Source organism: Rutidosis leptorrhynchoides, chromosome 1 (genome assembly GCF_046630445.1).
Source record: "Rutidosis leptorrhynchoides isolate AG116_Rl617_1_P2 chromosome 1, CSIRO_AGI_Rlap_v1, whole genome shotgun sequence".
NCBI classification, from domain to species: Eukaryota; Viridiplantae; Streptophyta; class Magnoliopsida; order Asterales; family Asteraceae; genus Rutidosis; species Rutidosis leptorrhynchoides.
The window spans coordinates 511,542,775-511,569,561 of record NC_092333.1 but is presented as its reverse complement, the minus strand read 5'-3'; the positions used below and the strand labels follow the sequence as shown (position 1 = coordinate 511,569,561).

Sequence of the window (26,787 nt, the reverse complement as noted above, 5' to 3'; positions counted from 1 at the left end):
ATAATCTACGTAAAGCTTTTTAAACCTTTATTGATGAAATAAAGGTTATGGTTTGTTTTAAAATGAATGCAGTCTTTGAAAAACGTCTCATATAGAGGTCAAAACCTCGCAACGAAATCAATTAATATGGAACGTTTTTAATCAATAAGAACGGGACATTTCACGTCGTGCGCTATAACGGGTTTAGGATGTCGAGACTTTGAGTTGGTTCAAGAACTCAAACAAAGCACTATTGCATGTCGCGCCTGATCTTTGCGCGTCGCGCCAGGGCATGATTTTGATGCCAAAGGTTTAATCATCACAAGTTTTGAGAATGCGCATTTAAGTTGTTAGGCGCGACCGCCTATAACGTGAAAACTGAACTGGTGCCAATTTTTGGCCAAAAGACATGTTATGGTAACGGGTAATTACCCATTTGTGCTCAAGGAGAACAACTATTTATGCACTGGTCTTTAAAAAACAGGTCTTAAAAAAACAGACAGAACATAACTTCCATTTAAACAGCAGCATGAGAATGTTACATTCTTACAATTACATTTCACCCACAAATCGCCCATCTTTCCTGTTCCCCCTTTTATGCATTTTGGTCAGTCACTTGTTTCTACTCATCAAAAAGAACAGAAAACAATAACAAAAACAAAAAATATGTAATAATAATAAAAATAAAAACTATAAACTGAACAAAGACTTTGCAAGTTCATCACATTTGTGGTGGTACTGGTGGGTGATCTTCAACTTTTTCCCCTCTACATTTAATGGAGTAACAAAATCAACCCCAAAAAATGATAATAGAGAAATTTCAAAAGAAGCAACAAGTAGTCAGCTATAATGCCGTAAACCCGCCTGATCTTCCAGCGGTGTACGGTCCTGCTCTTGCACCGGAGCCGACACCTTTTGATCTTCCGCCAATTTGGTCAACTTTTCCAGTAACTGTCCAGCTTTTCTCTTCCCTCTATCAGTGCCATGATGTAACAAATCCACCAGTACCTCCATCACACCCAGATCCCGAGCCTCCACCAAATACTTTTGATCTCCCGAACAAAGGTGCACCAAAACCGCTGCTGCATTCTCTTTATTCCTCGGGGACCCACTCCCGATAAACTCCACCAAAACAGGCACCGCCTCAGCTTTACCTATAGCCACCTTACCTTCAGGGTGACTCGATAGTATAGCCAGAATGGCCAAAGCTTCATCTTTCATACCGCTTTGCGGTTCTGTAAGAAGCTCCATTAATGTTGGGATAACACCAGCCCGAACAGCCCGTCCTTTATTACCTTGATATATGCATAAATTAAATAAAGCTGTTGCAGCATCCTTTTTCCCTCTCTGAGTACCTTCACTTAGAAGTAATACAAGTGGCGGGATCGCACCTAACGAACCTATTGTTACCTTGTTTTCATCGATTACGGAGAGGCTGAAAAGCGTAGCAGCCGCGTTTTCCCGAGCTTCCATGCTACCTTTCCGTAAAACTTGAACGATTCCCGGAACAGCCCCAGAGGATACGATACTTCCTTTGTTATCCTCACAAATAGAGAGGTTAAGAAGAGCAGTAACTGCGTGTTCTTGTGTGCGCGAATCGGGTGCGGTTAGGAGGTGTGTAAGGAGCGGGATGGCTCCAGCTTCTGCTACGGCGACACGGTTATCGGCGTTCCGTTTTGCAAGGAGACGGATTTCACCAGCAGCGGTCCGTTGGTCATCGGGACTAACAGAGTTGAGTTTACGAAGGAGACTTTCGATCATTGAACGTTCTGCGGGTGTGCAAGCAGAAGAAGACTGAGTGGCTCGTTTTGGTGATTCCATTCCGTTTGTCTCACACCATTGAGCTATGAGGCTGCGTAACACATAGTTGGGTATGAGTGCGGTGCTGGTTAGGTTCTGTTGTGTCTTGGGACACGTGCGGTGCCCTGCTTCCAACCATTTTTCAATGCATGAACGCTCGTACGTCTACAAGTATGCAAAGCAAAGGAAAATTAAAAATCAAAACAAAAATATAGCTTTGATATGTGATCAGAAAGATGGAGCATGTTACAAAAACGGGGTGGCCTAACAGGCGGGTCAGGTAATGGGTCTAAATGTGTCTCATCAGCTTGACCTAAAACACTAGTGACCCACGATAATTATTTTTTTACATTTAAATAGTTACTTTTACGCACATTGTTATACTAGCAGTGTACCTGCTCATAGCAGCCGCATATGGTCGATTTCACACGTTTTATTATTCACATTGCATATCCAAAGGCAGTTATAATTTATGCAAATATAGAAATAACTTTTTTAACATATTACACTTCTTCAAAATGGTTTTTAATGATAATATTCATTTAGTGTTTCACACCACAAACCCAACAACTGTTAGTTCTAGTTTAGGAATAAAAGTATAAGAATTTCTTTTTCTAACAGCGGTTACGAGTCACTAACGGGGTCCGAACGTGATGTTGCAACCAACCCACCCACCCGATCATTTCCCTAGTACGAACAATTATAGTCCTACCGCCCCTCATAAATCCATACGAGTATGACGTGTGGTAAAACCCCTTGGTGAAGCTCAAACGCATAGACGTCCGAAAACCTCCGAGGCCTATGAAATGGGCAGGTAACCACAAGGGAGATATTTTTGCAGCACATGGGAGTCATGCCCCTGACTTCCCTAAAGTCAAGTCACCACCAATGCAGCAACTGAAGATTTTTTGTAACAATAACAATCAAACGCTCTTAGTTTAACTTTAAGATAATAGTGAAGATGTTTATATGTAGGTAAAAATCAAAGATTTACATATCATTTCAATAATCATCGGTATCCGTATATTTAATTTCAATAATCAAGTGAATATTATACATTAATGCAATTTAAAGATACTATCTGTACGCCTTGAGATCCATATGACCTATATGTTAAAAAAAGCATTATATTTATCTATTTGATCTGATCTGACAGAGATGAACCAGAAACCCAGAAACCTAACGTGGCCGATTCGTAAGTGTAACCTGTATTACAATTCATGGAAAGGTGACGAGTATTACCTGCCCTGTTGAGACAATAACAGGATCCTTCATCAACTCGAGCGAAATAGGACAACGAAAATCATCTGGTATGATACTGTTTTTAATACTTTTGACCAATGTTGGTGGACCAGTGCAACTGGGAAGAGCAGAACTTTCTCCTGGTGGTGAGCCGCCTGCGTATGGACTCTCTGTCTGCACAAAATCCTTGAGTCGTTTTAGCAGCATTGACATTTTTTCTATACTTTCCCCTGGGTCTCCAAAAGTGGCTGTAACCATTTCATGCAGTGCTATTGACTCATGTGTAAGGTCGGTTATTTCAGTTAGGTGTAACTTTTCAGCCAATCTTTTCAAGACAGCTGGATCTTCTGCCACATCAATATCCTTGTTGTAAAGTGATGAAAGATCTTCGTACAGATCAGCATCTGGTGCATCAGTTCTTCCTTTGGCTCTTTTGAATTGAGCAAGAACAAGTGCAACCTATATAACCATTAATATAGTAGATCAATCAACACATGATTATTTCACATGTATGATTATAATTGTATACCTACTGTCATCAAGATTAGGGTAAATCTCACCTGTTCTTTCACTTCATCTGATATGTCAAGTTCATCAACTGAAAGGTCATTTAAATCCTGTTCCAAACGAACAGCGACTGCCTCGTATTTTTTCATGATCTCGTCCCTCTCCAAGACCTGTATGACAGCAAGAAACGTTGAGTAAAATACACTAATCTAAATTCTAATGGACTTTAACAAGTTACAGGTAAGATAATATGGCCTCGACGCATACACTCTTGTCTTACAACACCTTTAAATGTTAAAAAAAAAACGAAGTTACTAAAATAATTAATTAGAAAATCTATTGGTCTAGCCATAGAGGAAACTAGAGCTTTTGCGATGATGACACATTAACTTCATATTCTATAAAGCATTAATTGACGGATAATGGTATAAGATAGCTGGAATCTAGAGAGCAGAAACCACCAAAAGAAATATATAAAAAATAGAAAAGTCCAATGCTGATTGTATAAAAAACTAAATGTAGGACATATTATTATGATTTTTATTATTAAACTAAGAGATGACACGTACCATTAGCTTAATCATAGCAAATACACTCAAATTATTTCTACCTATCTGAGTAATAAGTTTATATACAGCTGTATGTATAAAGTTTCATGGATCATTTGTAATCAGCTAACAGATGTCAAAGGTTATAATGTAGGTTGTGACTAAGTTGTACAAGTGTTTAACATTAGTTGGAAAGTTGGTTAAGTAAGTACTGAGTATAATGTCGACCAAAAAATTGGGATAATAACCATTGTTTAGTAATCAAAAGGACTATGTTTGCTCCAAAATCTGTTCTTCAGCAAATTAGGACTCAATTGAGAGTTGCTTTTATTAAGATCGCTAGTTGTTCTTGTAGTTTTGATTCAATTCGGTCGTTGATAAGTTTCGAGCTTACCAAATGGTATTAAGAGTTAAGACACTCGACCTCCGGCAACTGTGACGATGTATGCGTCAGTTTTCTAGCCCAATAGTAACGGGACCTTATGATGATGTCAATCGTCAAGCAATGAGGCATGAAAATTCAATTTCATGTTAACCGATATCTCCAAATAATTACAATCTGATGTAGAAATTTTATCATACTTCAAAGAAGAAATGCAGTTTCTAAAAGCGGGGAATCTCATTAGAAAAAATAACAGATTACAAGTTAACCCATAGGTAAGTTTGACTTTCCAATTCACACGGTAAGGGACCCTTCGATATACCATAATGGACAAGAATTCTACTGAATTCATTCTATTTAAGCATGAAATTTAATTTCCTGTTGCATTTCTCGTAAAACTTTAAATATTAAGAATTAAGATGGCCAATCAAGTTTTTTTCAGAGAAAAGTTACATCAGCATATGCTACAATAATACGTAAAGTATATGACTTCTGGCGGCTACAAGTGTACAAGCACTTGATTGTCCACTTCTGATCTAAAAACATATATCAGGCATTAGGATGACCATTTGCACAAATTAAGAAGGATGGAACTTGGAGGTTATGTGTGCGTTATAGAAAGTTTATCAAGGATCATTTCCTATTTCAAATTGAGATCTCAAAAGTAGTTATATTATATACCATATTAGAATAAAGGATAAATTATATATTACATTATGCCATATAGAACTCATGATGGTTATATACGTTCCCTGTCATGCATTCGGGTTTTCAAATGCTCCTAAAACTTTCCAAGGCTTAACGAATGTAGTCTTTATGCCTTACTTCTTCGGGAATGTAATACAAGTTTTACGGTATCCTTTAGTGACAAGTGACATACTCATTTATAGCATGCATTAGGATGACCATTTGCAAGCAAGTGGGAAGAAATTCAAGCTTTGTGGTCCAGATTTCGGCTTTCGATGTGTATTTTGCTTACCGTCCTTGAGGACAAGGGTGTTTTTAGTAAATGGGTAGTTGTTATGGATAATTATAATCGTTCAATAGAAGTTTGAAGTTAAACTAGGCTATTACTAAGTTGTACACGAGTTTTACGTTCACTAGTTAGTTGGTAAGTCAGTCGAGCCAGTATTGTTATTCCGGATAAATAGCGTCATTCCAAAAATTGAGATAATAACCAATCATTTGACAACTAATAGAACAACTCATTTTGCTCTCGGTATGTTTGAACAAAATAAGACTCAACTGAGAGTTGCATTCGATTGAGATTACTAACGATAGTTGGTCTTGTAAGTTCAATTGAATTCCGCCATTTAATGTTTCGCTCTTATAATGAAGGTATAATGATTTAATGATAATTCTGCATTAACAATAACCCTTTTTATATTTAGCATTAATTACACTTGTGAAATGTGCACAATACAAGCTTCAGCCAATAATTGCACATAAACACAACTCTGAAAGAACGATCTAACAAAGCATAAACACAACACACTAAATAAGATCTTAATTATTTTGGAATTTTAATAATTAATAAAAATGATTATGATAAATATAGTAATAGTAATTGATAATTTAAATTTGTTTAATAATAATAATAATAAAAAAGAGGAAATAAATAATCACATCAGATAAATCAATAACTTCACTACCAAAACCCTAGGTCGAAGATTAAAATAAAACAAAACTCCGTATAATAGAATAAAAAACAAAAATCAGAAAGCATTAGATTCAAACAGAGATATTTATACCAGATATATTTTGCTGCCTTCACTTCCGATGCGAAGCAATTCCTTAGCAGATTCCATGGCTTCGAGTAAGGAAATTAAGGATTGATGTGATTGAAGAGGAAGTGAATCCTTGCTGATATCACGGATTTCTTCAAACAATGGAGTTAATAGCTTCAATCTTCTAGCTAGGTTTGAAAAAAGTTTCTTCACCGTAGACCTGTAATCATAGATTGAAGATATCTCGTTTACAACATCAATTAATTTCTGAATCAATCCACCTTTTTCTATTTCTTCCGCCATCGCAATACCTTTTGTGAATAAAGTTAACTACCTGTATAAATTATGAAAAGAAGATGAATCTGTTTGTTAATTGACGGTGACAGTGACCGGAGAACGGAGGTGGTCGGAATCCATTTGAGAGAGAACGTGAGGAGAGAGAGAAGGGAACAGGTTTACAGGTAGGCTCTTTGGCTGCTGGTGTGGTGTATTGTGAATGTGAGCTTAACCTGACAACTTAACTAGGGTTTAGTCGCGGTTTCTGTTTTTGGCAAAGATTAGCTGGAAATGAGTTTGCAATCTCGGCTCGTATCGGCTCATATCGGCTCGTTACAGTTCGGTTCGGCTTGCTCTGGTTTGGCTGAAACTTAGCTCTAGGGCGATTGTTTTTGATTCGGCTATAGAGTTTCCACCACGTGTCTTGTGAGTTGCGAGTGTCTACCGGTTATTAACTGATATACTGACAGAGGAACTTTGGATTCTCGAATATGGTTAATTTAGCACCGGTAATTTTCACAATTTAACCCATGCAGATAATGCCGATTCATTTTACATAAAGAATTAAGCTTCCAAATTATAAAAATAGTACATAGTACATATATTTGTATTTGTATAATATATATACTTGCAAGTTACAAGTGAGAAATGGGATTCTAGGAGTAATTTTTTGTTAGTATGTTTTATACTTTTTACGGAGTATAAGACAACATAAGCTTTTTTTGGTTTCGTTAGTGGAAGTTTATAGGAGTCGCTATAAATTCAAGAAGAAATACATAGTGTGTTGTTATGTATGTTTAAAAAACGAGAACTTTAAGAGTTTAAGGATATCCGTTAACAAAACACCTTTCGTTTTCACAACAAATAATTTATTTCCTTGCAATAAGTTAAATATTGTTTGTAACTTGTAAGAATCACCTCCTTGTTCATTAGTATTTAGTAAACAATTATTGTCAACTTAGAATATTTGACAAAAGTATATGAGCATAAAACTATCTTACAAATGTCTTTGAACCCCACGTGCCTCGTCTCCAAGAATTCAATTTGATGTATCCCTAATCATCATCTAATAAATTGAACTTATAGCAAGCCTCATTAAAAGTGTGACATCAATTTTAAAGTTATCAGATCGAGTCTACCCATGAATAAATTTTTGCTGAGTATTTTGATATTCATCTTTATCTTTATTATCACTCTTATTTTAACATTTAAAATCATTAATATTAAGTAACGAGGGTAATTTTCTCCGCTTCATCGCGAAATCGTGAACTCTTTAAGTTTTTAACACAATTAAATTGTTCGGTTGTATACAAATAATTTTATTGAATTTTTTTTTTTAGTTAAGCGAGAAAAGCATCATATGAACAAGCACATTGACTCCACATTAAAAGTAAAACCTCGGGTTATCATGCTATTTTATGATAAAAAAAATTTCTATTTACTCCGTTCAAACTAATTGTCAATACATAAAATGTGGAGATTAAAAATATACGTACATTTATTTAACTTTACACTTTTACCCATAATATTTATCTTCATTTTTTATTTTGCATGTAAAAATTGGGTAAATGTAGTAATTTGATGAAGTTGCATGGACATTTGTGTAATTGTATCTTAAATTTATGAAACTACCCTTGTGAATTCATTTGTTTAGCAAATTGACCTTACTAATTTTCTATTTGCTCAAAAAAGGAATCTCTTGGAAAAATATTGTGATTAACCCTTGTTAACAAAATTTGTCGCCATAGTTTGATCCAACCCGACCCGACTCTAAAAAGCTTCTAACTGTATCGTAAGAATCAATTTGCGCATGTGAAATGGAAGATACAGGGCGCCGAAGAAAGCGCAAGAAATCAATCGGCCGGATTACGGTTTCCGTCATCTGTGTCTGCTTCGCTCACTTTGCCCTCTACCTAATCTCTTCATTCTTCACATTCTCCAACATCATAACCCTCCTTTTTCTCTCAGGTCAGCTATTCTATTCTTCTCTATATATAACTGTATCTATCTATACATATCAAAACGGCTGATTGTCCTAATTACCTTTTTATCTCTTTATTCAGTGATTGTATTAATAGGTATAGCTGTTATAGGGAGAAGATGCAAACGGTTATTTGGCTTACGTGGCTCAGCTCCTGCTTTCGTGTTTGCTAACTTGTTCTTCATTTGGTTTGTGTATTTACTTGTGATTCACCAAGGTCATCAACTTCTTGTTTTCACTTGTTTCTTATTTTAATGTTCATGTTTGCCTTTGTTTCACCATAAATTTGTATGGTTTCTGAATTATGTTATGCCGTGGTAGAATTTAATCATAGTGATCTTTAGTTAATCTAATTCTAATCAACGACAATAAGTCCCCGTTTGGCTCACGGAATCCAATGGGATTCCGGCAGAATTGGAATTGAATCTAGACACGCATCGTGTCCCAATTCAATTCCAATTCCGCCAGAAAGGTTTTGCCAACTTTTGCCTAGTTCCTCAAACGCACCACTTAACTATATGTCTTATAAAATATACAAACGAGAGGACAGCGTATATCATATGCTTTTGCTAGTAACTGTTTCTAGTATACATAAACCTCTATTTATAGGCTCAAAAGCATTTGCGATTTGCAAGTATCTACATACATAGACCCTTTATCTCTACACACAAACCAACCAATGAGACGAGGTCAAAGAACTAACCAATAGGAGGCCTCCTGCCTCTTGCAAGTTGATATGAGCTGACCATTCGACAGTACACTACATGTTAAAATACTGTTTTTGTTCTTCTTTCGATTGGTGATTTCGATATGGTGACTAAAAGTTCAAATATAGAGATCTAGTTTGAACGACACATTGTTCCAGACGTTGCATATGTTTAAGCATTGCATTAATGTTTACTGTATGGGGTCAAAATGAAACTCACCGTCTCTGTGCTAACATTTGGTTACACTAGTTGTAATAGACCGTGTTTTGTAACTTATATGTTGTCTTCTTTGCTCTATTGGAAGTTTATTTTAGAAAGTTACTTATTTGTTTCAACCTTTTAAATAATTTGTGTCGAAAGTATTTGATGAATGGAACTTATGTAGTTCCTAAGAATTTGCAAACATGTAAACTTTAATCTTGAACTGATTTACACTTTTATTCAAATACCTATAATTTATATTAAACACATCACTAAACAAACTTTTTTTTTTTTTTTCCTTCTGTTTTGCAGACGTTTCAAGTTTATTGAACATCATCTTCCATGCTGAGGTTATTATGCTCCATATTGGTCTTTATAGGTCTGTATATGTGCTACAACTTGGTCAATACTTAATCTTATGATAAGCCTAATGAGACTGTTATTGGTGGCAGGATCCTCTCCGGTGATCCTGGATTTGTAGATTGCGAACCTCTCTTCAATACTGAAAATTATCTGGAGGTTACTATTATTCAAAAACTAAAAAAATAAAAATAAAAATAATAAAAAATTGTTCCCGTGAAAATCGTAGTACATGCATGATGATCTTGTTTATTCATGCAGGGATTTGAGCTCCCAACTTCTGACATGATTGAAGGATGTCCAACTGTTGAGGTTGACCGTAACACGTAGTGCTTGCATTCATAATTTTCTTCCTCCTTTAGATTTAGCGCTTGATTTGGTATGAAAATACTGATACTAAAGTACTCAATACTTATGTTATAACAGAGTTCACTTTTACTTCAAAGGGTAAGATATTGTAAATACTGTGAAGCACATGTGAAGGGATTCGATCACCATTGTCCTGCGTTTGGTAATTGTATAGGTAATTTAATACATTATTTCAGATGTCTCGATTTTAATGTGAGGAACATCTTTAAGCGCTGTTGTAAAAGTCGGCCGACGCATTGATTTGGGGACTAGCCCGTTGCGACTCGCCCAAAATCGCCTTAAAAGTTGGTCAACGCTAAAAAGTCTTGGTCAAAGTCAAAGTTAGGTCAAAACTTTTATATTTGTAAATTAGATTTTGTGCGATATTTCTATGTTTGAAATATTTATGTATTATGTTTGATTGATTTATCCCTCCGTCCCGAAAAAGAGTCTCCCAACAAAACAAAATCAATTTAAGATATATGATATTATTGTCCAATTTGCCCTCACTCATGAGTAACTATCTAATTTTGTTAACTTCAACAAAGTTTCCATTTCTATGAATAAAATGTTATGTTATTTTTTTTCTTTTCCGGTTATAAAACTGGTAGAAATGTAACTTTAGTGATACGTTAGTGTTATTTCAGGTAAGGGACACTTATTTTGGGATAGATTTAAATAGTAATGTGAATTCTTTTTTTGGGACGGATATATGTTTTATTTACTTAGTTACCAAAAGTCAACGTTTGTCAACGCTTGACTCGTCCCGACTGACTTGTTCCCCACTCTCGCTTTTACAACCTTGTCTTCAAGTGATCAAAGTTACTGACTTGGACATCTAGTGCAGGACAAAACAATCAACTTCTTTTTATGATTCTGCTAGCTGGATTTATAATAGCCGAGGTTTGTTACATTATGGGTGCATCTAAAAGTAAGTTTCAGAGTAATCTTCTTAATATCCAGTTTCTTTCATTAAGGTCGTCATTTTCAAATGCTCGTCACTTTTTATTTCAAGTTTCATATGTGACAACATCCCGAACATTGGATAGCAGTGGCAGGAAGGTATGCCAATATCTTTCAAACCGACACGTTAAATCTTGTAACCTACAAATAATATTTTGTGATATTTTAGATCTTGTATTCAGCAGATCGGTTGGACTGAAAAGTTAGCTACAAGCACAATGGTATTTTCCCTTCTACAAGTTCTATGGCAGGTGCACCTCATTACATTCTGCACATTAAAATATACCATGTATTTTTTTTAATTTTTATTCTATTTCTATTACTTCTATAATGATAATGATACATGCCATGATTTTGTTTGTAATTGATAGGCGGTATTCCTTGCATGGCACATATATTGTGTGTGTTTCAATATCAGAACAGATGAGTGGGTTAGTACTATAATCAATTTTGATCCATGAGGCCACATTATAGAAAATTAATGTGAATTATTTATTCGCTATTACGTAGTTGTCTTAAATAACACAGTAGATGTGGCAAGATGGCAGGTCCGGTGGTCTGGGTAACAGGCTGGCTGGGTTGACTTGTTAACAGTTTTTGTCCATTTTGTAGTTTGTTTCAAATAAATATTTATTAGTATGGTTATTTGAGCAAAGCTTTTTACAACAGTAATATGTATCTTTGAATAATACAGTTTGTTTTAGAAAGTTGTATGCTTTAAAATGTGAACTTTGAGCAACTTTTCACGCATTTGGCCCATATGACGATTGTGATAAAACACAATCCCAATCGATCGTAAATAAGTTAAAACTGCCACGTATAAACAGGAGCTATAGTACTGTATGTATTTGTGTTTTTGCAGTTAAACTGGAAGAAATATCCGGAGTTTCAACGTACCGTACATCTTCAACCAGGTACTTGTTCACGTGCTTTCATACATTTTTTTTGGCACTTTTGACTTTTGAGTTAAAGATGCTAATGTTCAGCTTCAATAGTGATATGCTGATGTGGTGTTAGTTTAAATAATAGGTATACAGGTTTTTTATAATGTTATATATAAACATAAATATAATAATAGTTAAGGTAGAAGCTTTTTCCCTGTCCGGGCTACCCGGGAGGGCGGCTAATCCGACCCCATAATCCGATGTGCGCCGTCCAGCCCGGCCAGACGTGATTCGAACCTGATACCTGTTGCAAAGAACTCAGGGCCCCAACCACTTGGCTATCTTGTGATGGTTATAACTATAATTATAGTGTATTTATCAATAAATACCTAAATTAGTGTTTATTAATTTATCTTTATAGGATACCGGTGTTTTTCCACCTAATTTTTTTTTTAAATGGGCTTAGGATTTCAGATTATACTAGAACAAGGTCAGACGAAAAGTTGACTTTTGACTGACTTTTATCTGACTTTCGACTGTTGCCTGACTTATTAAACGATTTGTATCTTGAATCGGTACGGGCCAGTCACCAAACTGCCGCATCGTCCGCCGCAACCGCCATTTGCAACCATGTCATATGAGTTCCTTCATCTTTTAGGGAAATTGCTGACTTATATAGGTGATTACAAACAGTGAGATGTTGCTGGGTTTCTATAAATTCATGTAGTTTTATATTTCAAGATCAATACATTAACCAACGGGTAAACAGATAAGGTTTACTAACCTTTTCCCTGGCCACCCTAAGGTATGCTTTTAATGATGATTGAACTGAGACCTCTTGAGAGGAACTCAAATCGTATCTTGTTTTTTTGCCAAATAAATTTAAGTATCGTAGTTAGCGTTATATGAATCCATACATTGACTAATCTTTGTTTATCTAGGAGAGACATTTACCACAACAAGGTTTATAAATCCCTATGACAAAGGAGTATGGCAGAACTTGAGGGAGTTCATAGAAGCCAAAGGATAACATTGTAGAAGATTTAATGAACACAAAGATTAGAGCTTGCTGATGTCACTAACAAAGGTAATGTTGTAAATGAGTTTTCACAAAACATTGATATCTATCTAACTTGTTAGTTCGGTAAAGAGATTATGTATTATCTTACGACCATCATCATTATAATAATGCATCGCTGCACAATGTTCAGATTCTGATAGTTTGTTAAATGACTAGTGTAACGAGTAACGAACCAGCTTACTGAACTTCTTGAAAATAGAGCATGAAATAAACACACAGTATTTATTACATGACAAACATGTTACATGTATAGCGTAGTTTCTTCAACATGTTCGCTTAAGGTTACACATGCATATAGTCACACATTTTATTATTATTCAGAGTTTGATAAAGATTACTAATTAGCGATACTAATGGCCTTCTTCTTCGGCTTATTGACCTCTTGCTTAGGCACAGTTACAGTCAGAACCCCATTCTCCATCTTAGCATTGACCTGGTCAACCCTCGCATTATCCGGTAACCTGAACTGTCTGAGAAACTTGCCGGAGCTCCTCTCAACACGGTGCCACCTGTCATTCTTTTCCTCTTTTTCGCTACTCCTTTCTCCACTGATCTGCAAAATATTTCCTTCTTGCAACTCCACTTTCACCTCTTCTTTTTTCAACCCTGGAAGATCGGCTTTGAACACATGAGCTTCTGGGGTCTCCTTCCAGTCGATCTCGGCGTTCACAAAAGCTGACGTGTCACGGGCCCCGAACGGAATATTGGAAATGGAGTTGTTATAAAATGGGTCCCATATGTCTAATGAGAAGGGATCATAGACGTAGGTTCTACGACCACCAAAGAAACTTGGAATAATAGACATTCTTTTTTGTTATAGAATGAAACTTGACTAACTACTTGCTTGATTGTGTTGGTGGGATTGTAAGATGATCATGTTATTTATAGGTGAGGGAAGATGGTTCTGGGGTTTGCAATAGTAATATGTGATTGTTAATTAGATTTCATTAGACCATTCTGGCACTTTTGTGGACCCTTTTGCTAAAGATAAAAGATATATGCCTCTTTAGTCATCACTAGCATCTGTCTCTTAACTTTTTTATTATAAGTAGGATGTTCTAGCGTTTTTAGATTCTTACTTGATAAAACTTCATTGTGCTTTGAATCAGTACTTAGTAGCGAGGAATAAGTATATTGTACTAACATACTATCATATGTAGATAGAAATGTATGTATATGTGTTTTATCTTTTAACTTAGCATGAAGTCGAATGTACATTTCGTAGTTGTTTTGGTGTCTAGTACCACTACCACCACGTTAACTTTATAGCGTGTTTTATTTATGACGTTAGTACAAGTATACGGTTATCAATAGTTTGTGTTCAAGTTCGATCATGGTCTACTTTTGCATAAAAGATAGTAACAGGTAAGTACAGAGTACTTGTTTTGGTATGAACGTTTATCATAGCTTATTGGTAGTTTTTCACGTCACAATGATCTAATCGGAGCCTTTTGATTCAAAAAAAAAAAAAAAAAAAAAGGAAAGGATAAAAGTATTTAGGTTATATCATGTGGTATCTGGAAAAATTTGTCAATATTGCATACTCCAAGGATGGATAGTGTAATTAGTTCTTTGTAGGATGATACAACAAATCCACAAGGACCATAGTATTAGTATTATATTATGATATTTTTATTTTATTCATTTATATTTAGTTTATCTTTCGAAATGATACTGACAAAATGTAATTCTTAATCACGCTTTGCCGGCTTGAAATTTTGGATAAGCCGACTTGACTCGAAACAGCAGCATCCAAGCCAGCCAACTCCCACTTGCCCGGGGCAAGTTGCCCTATTTTGCCTGTAGCCCAGTTTCTCCAGAAGATATCAAACTTAACCGTCTATTTTATTATTATTATTTTTTTTTTTTAATTTACGAACAAACTAGAACTTTATGTAAAAAAAACTTCATAAAAGAGATGAAGCCCCAAAGACACGATATAACAAGGCAATCAAAGCTCAAAACAAAACTGACCCATAATCAAACCAAACTAAACATACAAAACCTAACCAAACACCAAACAACAAAAGGGAGACAAATAATACCTAACACAACATAATTAGCAAACTAACCACACCAAATAAACGACCAAAGATACCATCAACCCGAACAGGGCCGGTCCTATGAATTTTAGTGCCCTGAGCGAAAAGATTGAAATGTGCCCTCTAAATTTTAAACGATAAATTTTAAATTCTAAAGTTAAAATAAATCACTTAAAATAAAAAAATTTGTATGTTTTGAAGAAATATGAAATAAATAAACCTTATATATACAAGATTTTTAATTATACTTGAATATAACATAAATTAATTGTTGAGTTATATTTACAATATATGAATTCAATATAATTTTTTTAATATTAAAGTTGAAATATATTATGTATTACTCTGTAAAATAGTTACTAGAATTTAAGATAAAGAATTTAAATCAAAATTAAGTATAATATTTAATCAAAATAATAGTTTAATAATAATAATAATATATGTATTCTAAACCCCATATTTATATATGTATAAATAATATTAATATATATGGAGTAATATATACTACGTAACTAGAAAAAATCCGACCGCGCGTTGCTGCGGTTGTATTCGACGCGCGGTCCAATTTGAATATACGATGTCCGTTTCGCGTATAGTTAGTCGTGTTGTATATGTATATATATGTATGTAATATAGCCCGAAATATTTATTTTTTTTAACGATGTCCGTTTCGCGTATAGTTAGTCGCGTTGTGTTCGTAAAATTATTTCGAGTTGAACGGTGGTCTCGAAAAAATTTAACTCGCACCGAGCGTGAATACAGGGCCCGTTATTTAGTGTTTTTTTAACGATGTCCGTTTTGCATATACTTAGTCCCGTTGGGTTCGTGAGATTTTTTCGAGTTGAACGGTGGCCTCGGAAAAATTTAACTCGCACCGAGCGAGAAGATAGGGCCCGTTATAAATTCGGGTGGAGTAAGGTTTTTTTATTTTAATTAAATTATAAATTTACATTTTTTACCCCTGAAAAAGTGTAAAGTTGAGGGGTTGTTGTGTAATTTGTGTGAAAGTTGGAGGACCGTTTGTAGTGTGAACGCAAACTCAAAACGACAATTCGTTAAAACTGAAACGACCAAAAATGGGAGGAGGTGACAATTCGTTAAAACTGAAACGACCAAAAATGGGAGGAGGTTTAGTATGTAAAAAATAATAATAATAAAAATAAAATAATAATAATAATAATAATAAAATAATAATAATAATAATAATAATAATAATAATAATAATAATAATAATAATAATAATAAAATAAAATAAAATAATAATAAAGTATAGTATAATATATATTAATATCACAAAATAACATATTACAATTTTTAATAATAATAACAATTTGAAATAATCTTTGAAATATATGTGGGCCCCATAATATAAGTTGTCATCTCATCATCTCAAAACTTCAACTATGTACTCAATGGACGGAGTATTATTTTTTTATATTAAAGATTATATATATATACGGAGTATTATATTTTCAAGACAAGAAAACAAATAGCTAGTGGGACCTCATGAATTGTGTACCATCCCTTATTCCCTTTTTACATTTATCATCTTCTTCCCTGACCTTGCATCATCCATTAAAATCCAGATTCATAATTGTAATTTCTCATTCAAAAAATCAAAAAAACTGATCTTGATGCCCCTGAAAATCATGGGCCATGAGCGGTGGAACACCTTGCACCCCCTTAGGGCCGCCCCTGAACCCGAACACATCATCTAAACCAAAAGCAAACAAAACCCGACTCCAACACTTCACATTCCGTCACTGTTAAGAATTTTAGAAAAAATTATCCCCGTAAATTTTCTTTGGCTTAGCATTTTTACATTTAGGACCGTAGAGAACTCACTCTCGACATTTAGATCAAAAGAATTAAGAAGCTCAGCCTCTCTTGGACCGTGAACACATCCAACTTTTTCCCAACATCATTACCAAAACCCCCAAAACCCGGACCTGAATCAACAATCATTCTCAAAATCATTCACAACCAAACTGCAAAGTAACAATATCAACAATTGCCTCACCATTCCCAACAACATTTAAAATGTGACCCTATCCAAATTAAAAGGAACATTTGCAACCATAACTTCATCACCTTTCGACTCGATAACCCCAATCCCAACAGCATTTAATCGTGACCCACCAATATTCACAACTTAAATTGATAAATTCACCACATTCGTACGTTAAATATTTGTAGGGCCCGAAAAGTTAATCTAAGTTACTCAATTTGACAATAAAAGTAACCTCCCATTTGCATAAGCCCGAAAAGGGTTATGATTTTTAATTCGGCACAAAAAAGGAGTACGATTTGAAAAAGTGTGAAATTGAGGTAATCACCGTCAAATTCATTAACACTCGTTCGTCAAAAATACACGGTTGATCCCTGAAATTTCTTAAAAATTGCACCCAACGTCCTCTTCATCATCTTCGATCCCAATCTTCATCTTCTTCTTGCAAATAATTAAGGGAAGGTTCAGACCACCACCACCAACACTACTAATCTTCGTCATCAGTCTTGTTCAACGTGAGCTTTGTGAACCCATCATGACCACCTCACCATCAAATTAAATATCACGTGAACATAAACAAAATTATCAAAGGTTAGAGTTAACACTTGAAATCAATTTCTATGGATTCCAATAACTGGGATTATCATTGTTTGATGGGATTTCAATGCTAAAACGTCAACAACTTAAAGAATCATCATCAAATAGTAGCTTATCTTTATGAACAAATTTTTTTATTATTATTTTGCATATTAGGGCGTTCTTGTTACGATCCCACATCGCTCAAATATGGGTTGCTGGCACTGGTAGTCTAGTCATTATCAGTAGCAGATGTAGAATCTGAAAGACAAACGACGAGTACTGGAAAATGTTTTCGTACTCGACTAGAGCGGATCCCGAGACTTCACCCGTTCCTTTAGGACCTGGAATGACTATGCATAGATCACCCCTATTTGTGTGGTCCGTTCTAGTGACAGCATTCCCACTTTTATTAATCCGGTCCTTCTTTTAGCACTATACTGACATTGAAGTGCTACCTGTCGACCGAGCTTAGAAGGGAGACTACCTGTGACGACCCGGAAATTTTCGACCAAATTTAAACTTTATCTTTATATTATTCCGACACGATAAGCAAAGTTTGTTAAGATAAATCTCAAGAATTTTAAATTATGTTCATACATTCATTTAACCTCGACCAAATTCCGACGATTCACGAACAATTGTGTGTAAGTAAATATATATATATATATATATATATATATATATATATATATATATATATATATATATATATATATATATATATATATATATATAAAACAAAAGTATAATATTTTCAATTAATAAATTATACTTTAATCATTGGAATTAAAAATGTAAAACAATTATTTAGTTGTTATTAGAATAAATATATATATATGAATTCTATATATTGTAGCATTCAATGTATGTTAGTATGTATATATATATATATATATATATATATATATATATATATATATATATATATATATATATATATATATATATATATATATATATTACATAAATAATAAAATGTAATATTAATATAATAAGTTTAGATATAAGTTAAATTATAGTAGATATAGTAATATTATTATTACTTTCAATATTAGCATTTATATTAGTAATTATTAATATGAAAATGAATATATATATATATATATATATATATATATATATATATATATATATATATATATATATATATATATATATATATATATATATATATATATATATATATATATATATATATATTGTTATATTATTATAATTACTAATACTATTAGGATTAGTATTATTATTAGTATCAATAATGATATTATCATTATCATTTTATTTACTTTTATTCTTATTATTATTATTAGTATCATTTTTGATAAAAATTATTATTAATATTAAGAATAATATTAATATTTGTATCATTTATGTAATTTATTCTAATATTATATATATATATATATATATATATATATATATATATGTATATATATATATATATGTATATATATATATATATGTATATATATATATATATATATATATGTATATATATATATATGTATATATATATATATACATACATATATATATATATATATATATATATAACCTGACATGAATAAAGTTGTTATGTTATTATTATTATTATAGTTATCATTGTTAATATCATTATTATTATAATTAGTAACTATAATTTTTGTCATTTTAATTAATGTTAGTATTATTATTAGATATCATAATCATTAATAATTAGTATTATTATTATAAATTATTATTATTATTAATTGTATATATTAATTATTAATATTAATATTAATTTAATTATATTATATAAACTATAATTAGTCAAGAAAATGGTACGATCCCTCTCATATTTCTCAATCAAATTTTCTAAAATTTGTTTCTGTCGGGGGTTTGTTACAAGTCTGTTTCAGTTACGTTACCAAACAAAATTCACCCACTATATGATTACTTGTGCAGCTCTGAGCGAATTAAAAACAGAAAATATATTAAAATTTAGTCGATAGTCTCTGTTTATGAACTCAAAATACAATGGCTCGATTTCGAATGAAATTTCAAAATGTAATAATGCAGAAGTGTTAGAAATCTTTTACTCAATCTTTCTGAAAAGTTTTACGATCCAATTCCTCAAAACGAAATTTAATTTTGGAGTCAAAGTTTTGAAGGAAAAAAGTCAAACAAATCGTTCATCGCAAAATTCGTAATCGTTTTGATATCTCCAACTAAATTGATGATTTCAATAGTTTCTATGAGCGATTTACAAAATATTTCATGTTAAAATCATAGCCTAAAACATTCGAAATTTCATGATCAAATTTTTTTTTCTTTTTTTTTTTTTCCAAAACAGCGACGTACCAAGCAGCTTAATTTTTTTAATTTTTTTTTTCTTTTTTTTTCTTCTTTTCATTTTCAAGTAATTCAAGGGTCTGTAAAGATTGTTTTTAATCTTGTTGAAAGTCATAAAACAGTTAGCTAATTGATTGGAATGTTCTTGGGTTGATTAGTTTGATAATGAAGAAGAAGATGGACTTTAATACGGGTTAAGTTATAAAGTTTAAATATCGGGTTATAACATAAAAATAGACGCAGAGCAGACGGTTTAGTATGTTGTGTGTAAAACGAGAGGTCACGGGTTCGAGCCCGGGCAGTGGCGTTTTATTTTTAGGAGCTTGTTCGTCAAAGGTTGTACTCTATTTTTTTTTTATTATTATTATTATTATTAGTAGTAGTAGTAGTAGTAGTAGTAGTAGTAGTAGTAGTAGTAGTAGTAGTAGTAGTAGTAGTAGTAGTAAAACTAATATTGTCATGATTATTGCCATTATTATTATAAATATAATTATTTCTAAAACTATCATTATTAACATTATTAAGAAAAGTATCATTCTAGTAAAAGTATTATTTTTATTAAAAATTATTACTATCAATATTATTAAAAATAACATTTTTAATAAAATTATCATTTTTATTATTATTAGGATTATTATTATTATCATTATTATTATTAGAGGCATTATTATTATTTTATCAGTATTATTATTATTATTATTACTATAATCATTATAATTGAATACAACCTTTGTTAATATTATTGATATAAAAATATACTTATAGTAATATTACATATAAGTATGTACTAATCATATTAACATTTTTAACAAATTATGTATTTTTAATATATATATATATATATTGATATAACTATATAAATATTAATAATTCAAAATATATACACAAATTAAATATATATAATATATAATTTAAGATGTAATATATAGATCTGTTCGATTACGGTTATATGTTTTAATATATATATATATATATATATATATATATATATATATATATATATATATATATATATATATATATATATATATATATATATATATTATATATATATATATAGATATATATATATATAAATGATATAGGTTCGTGAATCTGAGGCCAACCATGCATGGTTCAGTTCAGTCGTATGAATATTTTTACTACAAAATATTGTAGAGTGAGTTTCATTTGCTCCCATTTTAAATGCTTTTGCAATATATATTTTTGGAACTGAGAATACATGCGTTGCTTTTATAAATGTTTTACGAAATAGACACAAGTAATCTAAACTACATTATATGGTTGAATGATCGAAATCGAATATGCCCCTTTTAGTCTGGTAATCTAAGAATTAGGGAACGTACACCCTAATTGACGCGAATCCTAAAGATAGATCTATCGGGCCCAACAAGCCCCATCCAAAGTACCGGATGCTTTAGTACTTCGAAATTTATCATGTTCGAAGGGAGTCCCAGAATGATGGGGATATTCTATATGCATCTTGTGAATTTCGGTTACCAGGTGTTCAATCCATATGAATGATTTTTGTCTCTATGCATGGGACTTATATTTATGAGAAATAAAAATGAAAATCTTGTGGTCTATTAAAATGATGAAAATGATTGATTATGATAAACTAATGAACTCACCAACCTTTTGGTTGACACTTGAAAGCATGTTTATTCTCAGGTATTAAAAAAATCTTTCGCTGTGCATTTGCTCATATTAGAGATATTACTTGGAGTCATTCATGACATATTTCAAAAGACGTTGCATTCGAGTCGTCGAGTTCATCAAGATTATTACTAAGTCAATTATAGTTGGATATATTATGAAATGGTATGCATGCCGTCAACTTTCGATGAAATGAAAGTTTGTCTTTTAAAAACGAATGCAATGTTTGTAAAATGTATCATATAGAGGTCAAGTACCTCACGATGTAACCAAATGTAATGTATTCGTCCTGATGAATTAGGACGGGTCCCTTCAGTTGGTATCAGAGCGGTGGTCTTAGCGAACCAGGTCTTGCATTAATGTGTCTAACTGATAGTTGTTTAGATGCATTAGTGGGTCTGGACTTCGACCGTGTCTGCATGTCAAAAGTTTTGCTTATCATTTCGTGTCGAAAATTATTTGCTTATCATCCTTAAGTATAGACACGTCTTACTGCCTCTATTGCATAGACAGTGTATAGATAAATTCATATCTTAGCGTATATGTTATTGTTACCTTTGCCTGACAGCTTCTGTAGATTCCTCCGTAACTTATGGGATTTTAGTATTATATATGCATATGTAAATTATGTATTGCAGGGTACTAATCTACATCCTATAATCTATTTCTTATCAAAAATCCTTCATCTGATCGTACGAGATGAATCCCTCAACCGGTTCGAGTCCCCCAGATTTCGATAGCTATTCCGATAGTTATTCCGACAGCTATTTCGACATGGATGTTCACCTAAGCTCCGAAAGCAGCGTCACCAGAATGAATTAACCAATCAGCCATCCCCAATTCATCTGATGGGTTCGTAGTTTACTTAATCATTGGAGACAAGAAAAAGGTGATCCTTTCCGTCAACCGAATTCACCTCTTGGTGAAGAACCTGAAGCACTTACCGGCGAACCTATCCGCAACACCATTTTTGAAATGTCCCGTTCATATTGATTATAAACGTTCCATATTAATTGATTTCGTCGCGAGGTTTTGACCTCTATATGAGACTTTTTTCAAAGACTGCAATCATTTTTTTAAAACAAGCATAACCTTTATTTTATCGATAAAGGTTTAAAAAGCATTACGTAGATTATCAAATAATGATAATCTAAAATATACTGTTTACACACGACCATTACATAATGGTTTACAATAAGAATATATTACATCAAAAAATAAGTTTCTTGAATGCAGTTTTTACACAATATCATACAAGCATGGACTCCAAATCTTGTCCTTATTTTAGTATGCAACAGCGGAAGCTCTTAATAATCACCTGAGAATAAACATGCTTAAAACGTCAACAAAAATGTTGTTGAGTTATAGGTTTAACCTATATATTATCAAATCATAATAATAGACTACAAGATTTCATATTTCAATACATCCCATACATAGAGATAAAAATTATTCATATGGTGAACTCCTGGTAACCGACATTAACAAGATGCATATAGAATATCCCCATCATTCCGGGACACCCATCGGACATGATAATTTCGAAGTACTAAAGCATTCCAAATTCCAGAATGGGGCTTGTTGGGCCCGATAGATCTATTTTTAGGATTCGCGTCAATTTGGGGGTCTGTTCTCAAATTCTTAGGCTACCAAGCTAAAAGGGGCATATTCGGCTTCGATCATTCACCCATATAATGTAGTTTCAATTACTTGTGTCTATTTCGTAAAACATTTATAAAGTTGCATGTATTCTCATCCCAAAATATTAGATTTTAAAAGTGGGACTATAACTCACTTTCACAGATTTTTACTTCATCAGGAAGTAAGACTTGGCCACTGGTCGATTCATGAACCTATAACAAATATGTACATATATATCAAAGTATGTTCAAAATATATTTACAACACTTTTTAATACGTTTTAATGTTTTAATCTTATTAAGTCAGCTGTCCTCGTTAATAACCTACAACTAGTTGTCCATAGTTAGATGTACAGAAATAAATCAATATATATTATCTTGGATCAATCCACGACCCAGTGTATACACGTCTCAGGCTAGATCACAACTCAAAGCATATATATTTTTGGAATCAACCTCAACCCTGTATAGCTAACTCCAACATTACTGCATATAGAGTGTCTATGGTTGTTCCAAATAATATATATACATGGGTCGATATGATATGTCAAAACATTTGCATACGTGTCTATGGTATCCCAAGATTACATAATATATTAGAATACATGTATAATACAATATAAGTTAGCTAGGATATGATTTGTATAGAATTGCTACAATATTTCCCGTAGCTACAACAATCAAAAAATATCCAATCTTGTTTTACCCATAACTTCTTCGTTTTAAATCCGTTTTGAGTGAATCAAATTGCTATGGTTTCATATTAAACTCTATTTTATGAATCTAAACAGAAAAATTATAGGTTTATAGTCGGAAATATAAGTTACAAGTCGTTTTTGTAAGAGGTAGTCATTTCAGTCGAAAGAACGGCGTCTTGATGACCATTTTGAAAAACATACGTCCACTTTGAGTTTAACCATGATTTTTGGATATAGTTTCATGTTCATAAGAAAAATAATTTTTCTAGAAGAAAAACTTTTAAATCAAAGTTTATCATAGTTTTTAATTATCAAACCCAAAACAGCCCGCGGTGTTACTACAACGGCGTATGTCCGGGTTTACGGTATTTTTCGTGTTTTCCGGTTTTAAATCATTAAGTTAGCATATCATATAGATATAGAACATGTGTTTAGTTGATTTTAAAAGTAAAGTTATAAGGATTAACTTTGTTTGCGAACAAGTTTAGAATTAACTAAACTATGTTCTAGTGATTACGTTTTCAAATCTTCGAATAAGATAGTTATTTATATATGAATCGAATGATGTTACAAACATCATTACTACCTCAAGTATAGTAAGTAAACCTACTGGAAATGACAAAAATAATCTTGAACTTGAATGGATCTTTGATGGCTTGGAAGTTCTTGAAGCAGAATCATGACACAAAAACAATTTCAAGTAAGATTATTACTCGAATCAAGATAGTTTATAGTTATAGAAATCGAATCAAAGTTTGGATATGAGTATTACCTTGAATAAGAAAGATAACCTACTGTAATTAACAAAGGTTTCTTGATCTTAGATGATTACTTGGAATGGATTTGCAAGATTAAAAGTAAACTAGCAAACTTGAAAGGATTTTCGAAGTGTTCTTGAAGTGTTCTTCCTATGATGATTATAGCTTGATACTTGAAGTAATTTTTGATGAAGATGATGATTAGTTTACTGGAAATTTCGTTTCTAAGTGTGTGTGTGTGTTTAGAGAGAATTAGAAAGAGAATTGGAAGTGAAATGGATTGATTGGTGAGTTGTGAATGATGAGTGGTGAGTGGGGTTAAAAGGAGCTCTAGTTAGTTGACCAGTTCATGGTAGAAGTTAAATTTGATTAGTCATGCATGACATAATCAAGAGTGGAATCACATGGTAGTTCATATTGGTATATACTCATAGTAAGTACTCTAGCAGCTGTGTATAATACGGGTACGAATACTGAATGACTACGAGTAGAATTGTTGATGAAAAATGAATGGAAATGTAATTGTAAGCATTTTTGCTAAGTAGAAGTACTTTGATATGTGTCTTAGTTAATGATCTTATTTAATGTTGTTGAAATCTTAAAATCAAATTTTTAACACATTTTTAATAAAGCGATATTAACCCAAAAAAAATTTCCAAGCTGACCTGGCAGCTCGACCCCAGCCAGGGGCTCTGCCCCTTGGACCCTGCCAGGGGTTGCCACCCCTTGGACCCCGCTATCGAGGGCGCTGCCCCCGAACCACCGTCATAATCAAGATAAGTTCAAACAATTGTGCACTCCACACTTTCCCCAAACTTGTTCGATATTTAACAAGGTTATTTTGGTTAACAATTTAATCCCATTACAATTAAATCATATTGGTGACACAAATCACCAACAATGAATATATCTTGATATGATATATATATACTTTAAAATGTCATTACAACGATAATCGTTACATATATGTCCATATATATATCAACATATAGTTTTTACAAGTTTTAACGTTCGTGAATCGCCGGTCAACTTGGGTGGTCAATTGTCTACATAAAACTCATTTCAAATAATCAAGTCTTAACAAGTTTGATTGCTTAACATGTTGAAAAAATTTAATCATGCAAATATAGTTTTCATTTAATATATAATCATGGAATAATCATGGAAAAGTTCGGGTCACTATAATTTTCACCCTCATTTCCTGAATATCTTGCCACGATTATATACTATCTCAAATTCTAAACATTATTCATCAGCTCGTTCTGACTGACAATCATCCTGGAATAATAGAAGAAGTCAATGAACTTCGCACTCGAGTAATCAATTTGGAGAATATGGTGCAAAATTTACCAGCTTCAACAACATCACCGGCACCAACAGTACCACCAACAACCCAAGTTTCAACATCACACGTCTCAACATCACAATCCATATCTCGAACTTAATCATTGTTCTACGAATCGTTCTACATCATTTATCTTCGTTTTATATGGCGATTATGTAATCTCTAATGTTTTAGAGATTATGTATTCTGGTTATAACTGTAAATCAAATGAGATTAATATTATATTAACTCATTAAATCTATGATTACATCTGGAGAAAAGGTATATGTAAGTATATTTTCATAAAGATTGTAATTAAAAATTCTTGTTAATGGTGAAAATATTTTAACGGGTAGGTAATACCCGAGGAATATTTAGATTTCACATTAATAAGTTACACTGTACATTCTTCGAATCTTATTCAACAGTCATTTACTATCCTACTTACAACCACCGAAATACGTATCCGTTCACCGCAGAATAACCATTTTTATTCAATGACATATTTGGATTTTGACCTATCAGAATCCAACAAGTGGCATAATGAAGAAAACATTAGACAAAATAAAGTTTGTTAGAAACAAACAAATTAACTATGAGAAAATTTTGTTAAGAATCCACGTTAACTGTTCCTAGCTAACTGATTACATTTTATTTATCGCAATTTAATTATCGCAATTTATATTCTCGCAATTTTATTTATCGTCATTTAATTTTTGTTATTTATTTTACGCACTTTAAATATCGGGACACGTATACAAAGTTTTGACATATCATATCGAC

General features: G+C 32.6%; 3 protein-coding genes across 3 annotated transcripts; 1 reads left to right on the top strand and 2 right to left on the bottom strand.

Moving 5' to 3' along the window:
• Window positions 1-473: 473 nt before the first annotated feature.
• LOC139876331 (U-box domain-containing protein 13) lies at window positions 474-6,665 on the bottom strand. The gene is made up of 4 exons (XM_071863643.1): window positions 6,210-6,665; window positions 3,582-3,698; window positions 3,022-3,480; window positions 474-1,944 (listed from the first exon to the last, which is right to left on the bottom strand). Exons 1-4 carry the CDS (start codon window positions 6,486-6,488, stop codon window positions 820-822), a joined length of 1,980 nt encoding a protein of 659 aa, XP_071719744.1. The 5' UTR covers window positions 6,489-6,665; the 3' UTR covers window positions 474-819.
• A 1,594-nt stretch (window positions 6,666-8,259) lies between these two features.
• On the top strand, window positions 8,260-13,228 carry LOC139841499 (uncharacterized). The gene is made up of 12 exons (XM_071831715.1): window positions 8,260-8,429; window positions 8,525-8,659; window positions 9,663-9,729; window positions 9,803-9,869; window positions 9,972-10,022; window positions 10,137-10,312; window positions 10,684-10,705; window positions 10,881-11,120; window positions 11,204-11,272; window positions 11,393-11,452; window positions 11,884-11,935; window positions 12,847-13,228. The coding sequence occupies exons 1-12, from the start codon at window positions 8,279-8,281 to the stop codon at window positions 12,933-12,935; spliced, it is 1,179 nt and encodes a 392-aa protein (XP_071687816.1). The 5' UTR covers window positions 8,260-8,278; the 3' UTR covers window positions 12,936-13,228.
• On the bottom strand, window positions 13,190-13,889 carry LOC139886634 (17.8 kDa class I heat shock protein-like). The gene has a single exon (XM_071870567.1). It carries the CDS (start codon window positions 13,789-13,791, stop codon window positions 13,324-13,326), a length of 468 nt encoding a protein of 155 aa, XP_071726668.1. The 5' UTR covers window positions 13,792-13,889; the 3' UTR covers window positions 13,190-13,323.
• Between the last annotated feature and the right edge of the window lie 12,898 nt (window positions 13,890-26,787).

Coding starts and splice junctions, on each gene's coding strand:
- LOC139886634 (XM_071870567.1), bottom strand. CDS start 13,791: ATGTCTATTATTCCAAGTTTCTTTGGTGGTCGTAGAACCTACGTCTAT.
- LOC139841499 (XM_071831715.1), top strand. CDS start 8,279: ATGGAAGATACAGGGCGCCGAAGAAAGCGCAAGAAATCAATCGGCCGG. Junction 8,660..9,662: donor TTTACTTGTGATTCACCAAG/GTCATCAACTTC, acceptor TCTGTTTTGCAG/ACGTTTCAAGTTTATTGAAC. Junction 9,730..9,802: donor CTCCATATTGGTCTTTATAG/GTCTGTATATGT, acceptor TATTGGTGGCAG/GATCCTCTCCGGTGATCCTG.
- LOC139876331 (XM_071863643.1), bottom strand. CDS start 6,488: ATGGCGGAAGAAATAGAAAAAGGTGGATTGATTCAGAAATTAATTGAT. Junction 3,699..6,209: donor AAGGCAGCAAAATATATCTG/GTATAAATATCT, acceptor GCTGTCATACAG/GTCTTGGAGAGGGACGAGAT. Junction 3,481..3,581: donor CAGATGAAGTGAAAGAACAG/GTGAGATTTACC, acceptor ATGGTTATATAG/GTTGCACTTGTTCTTGCTCA.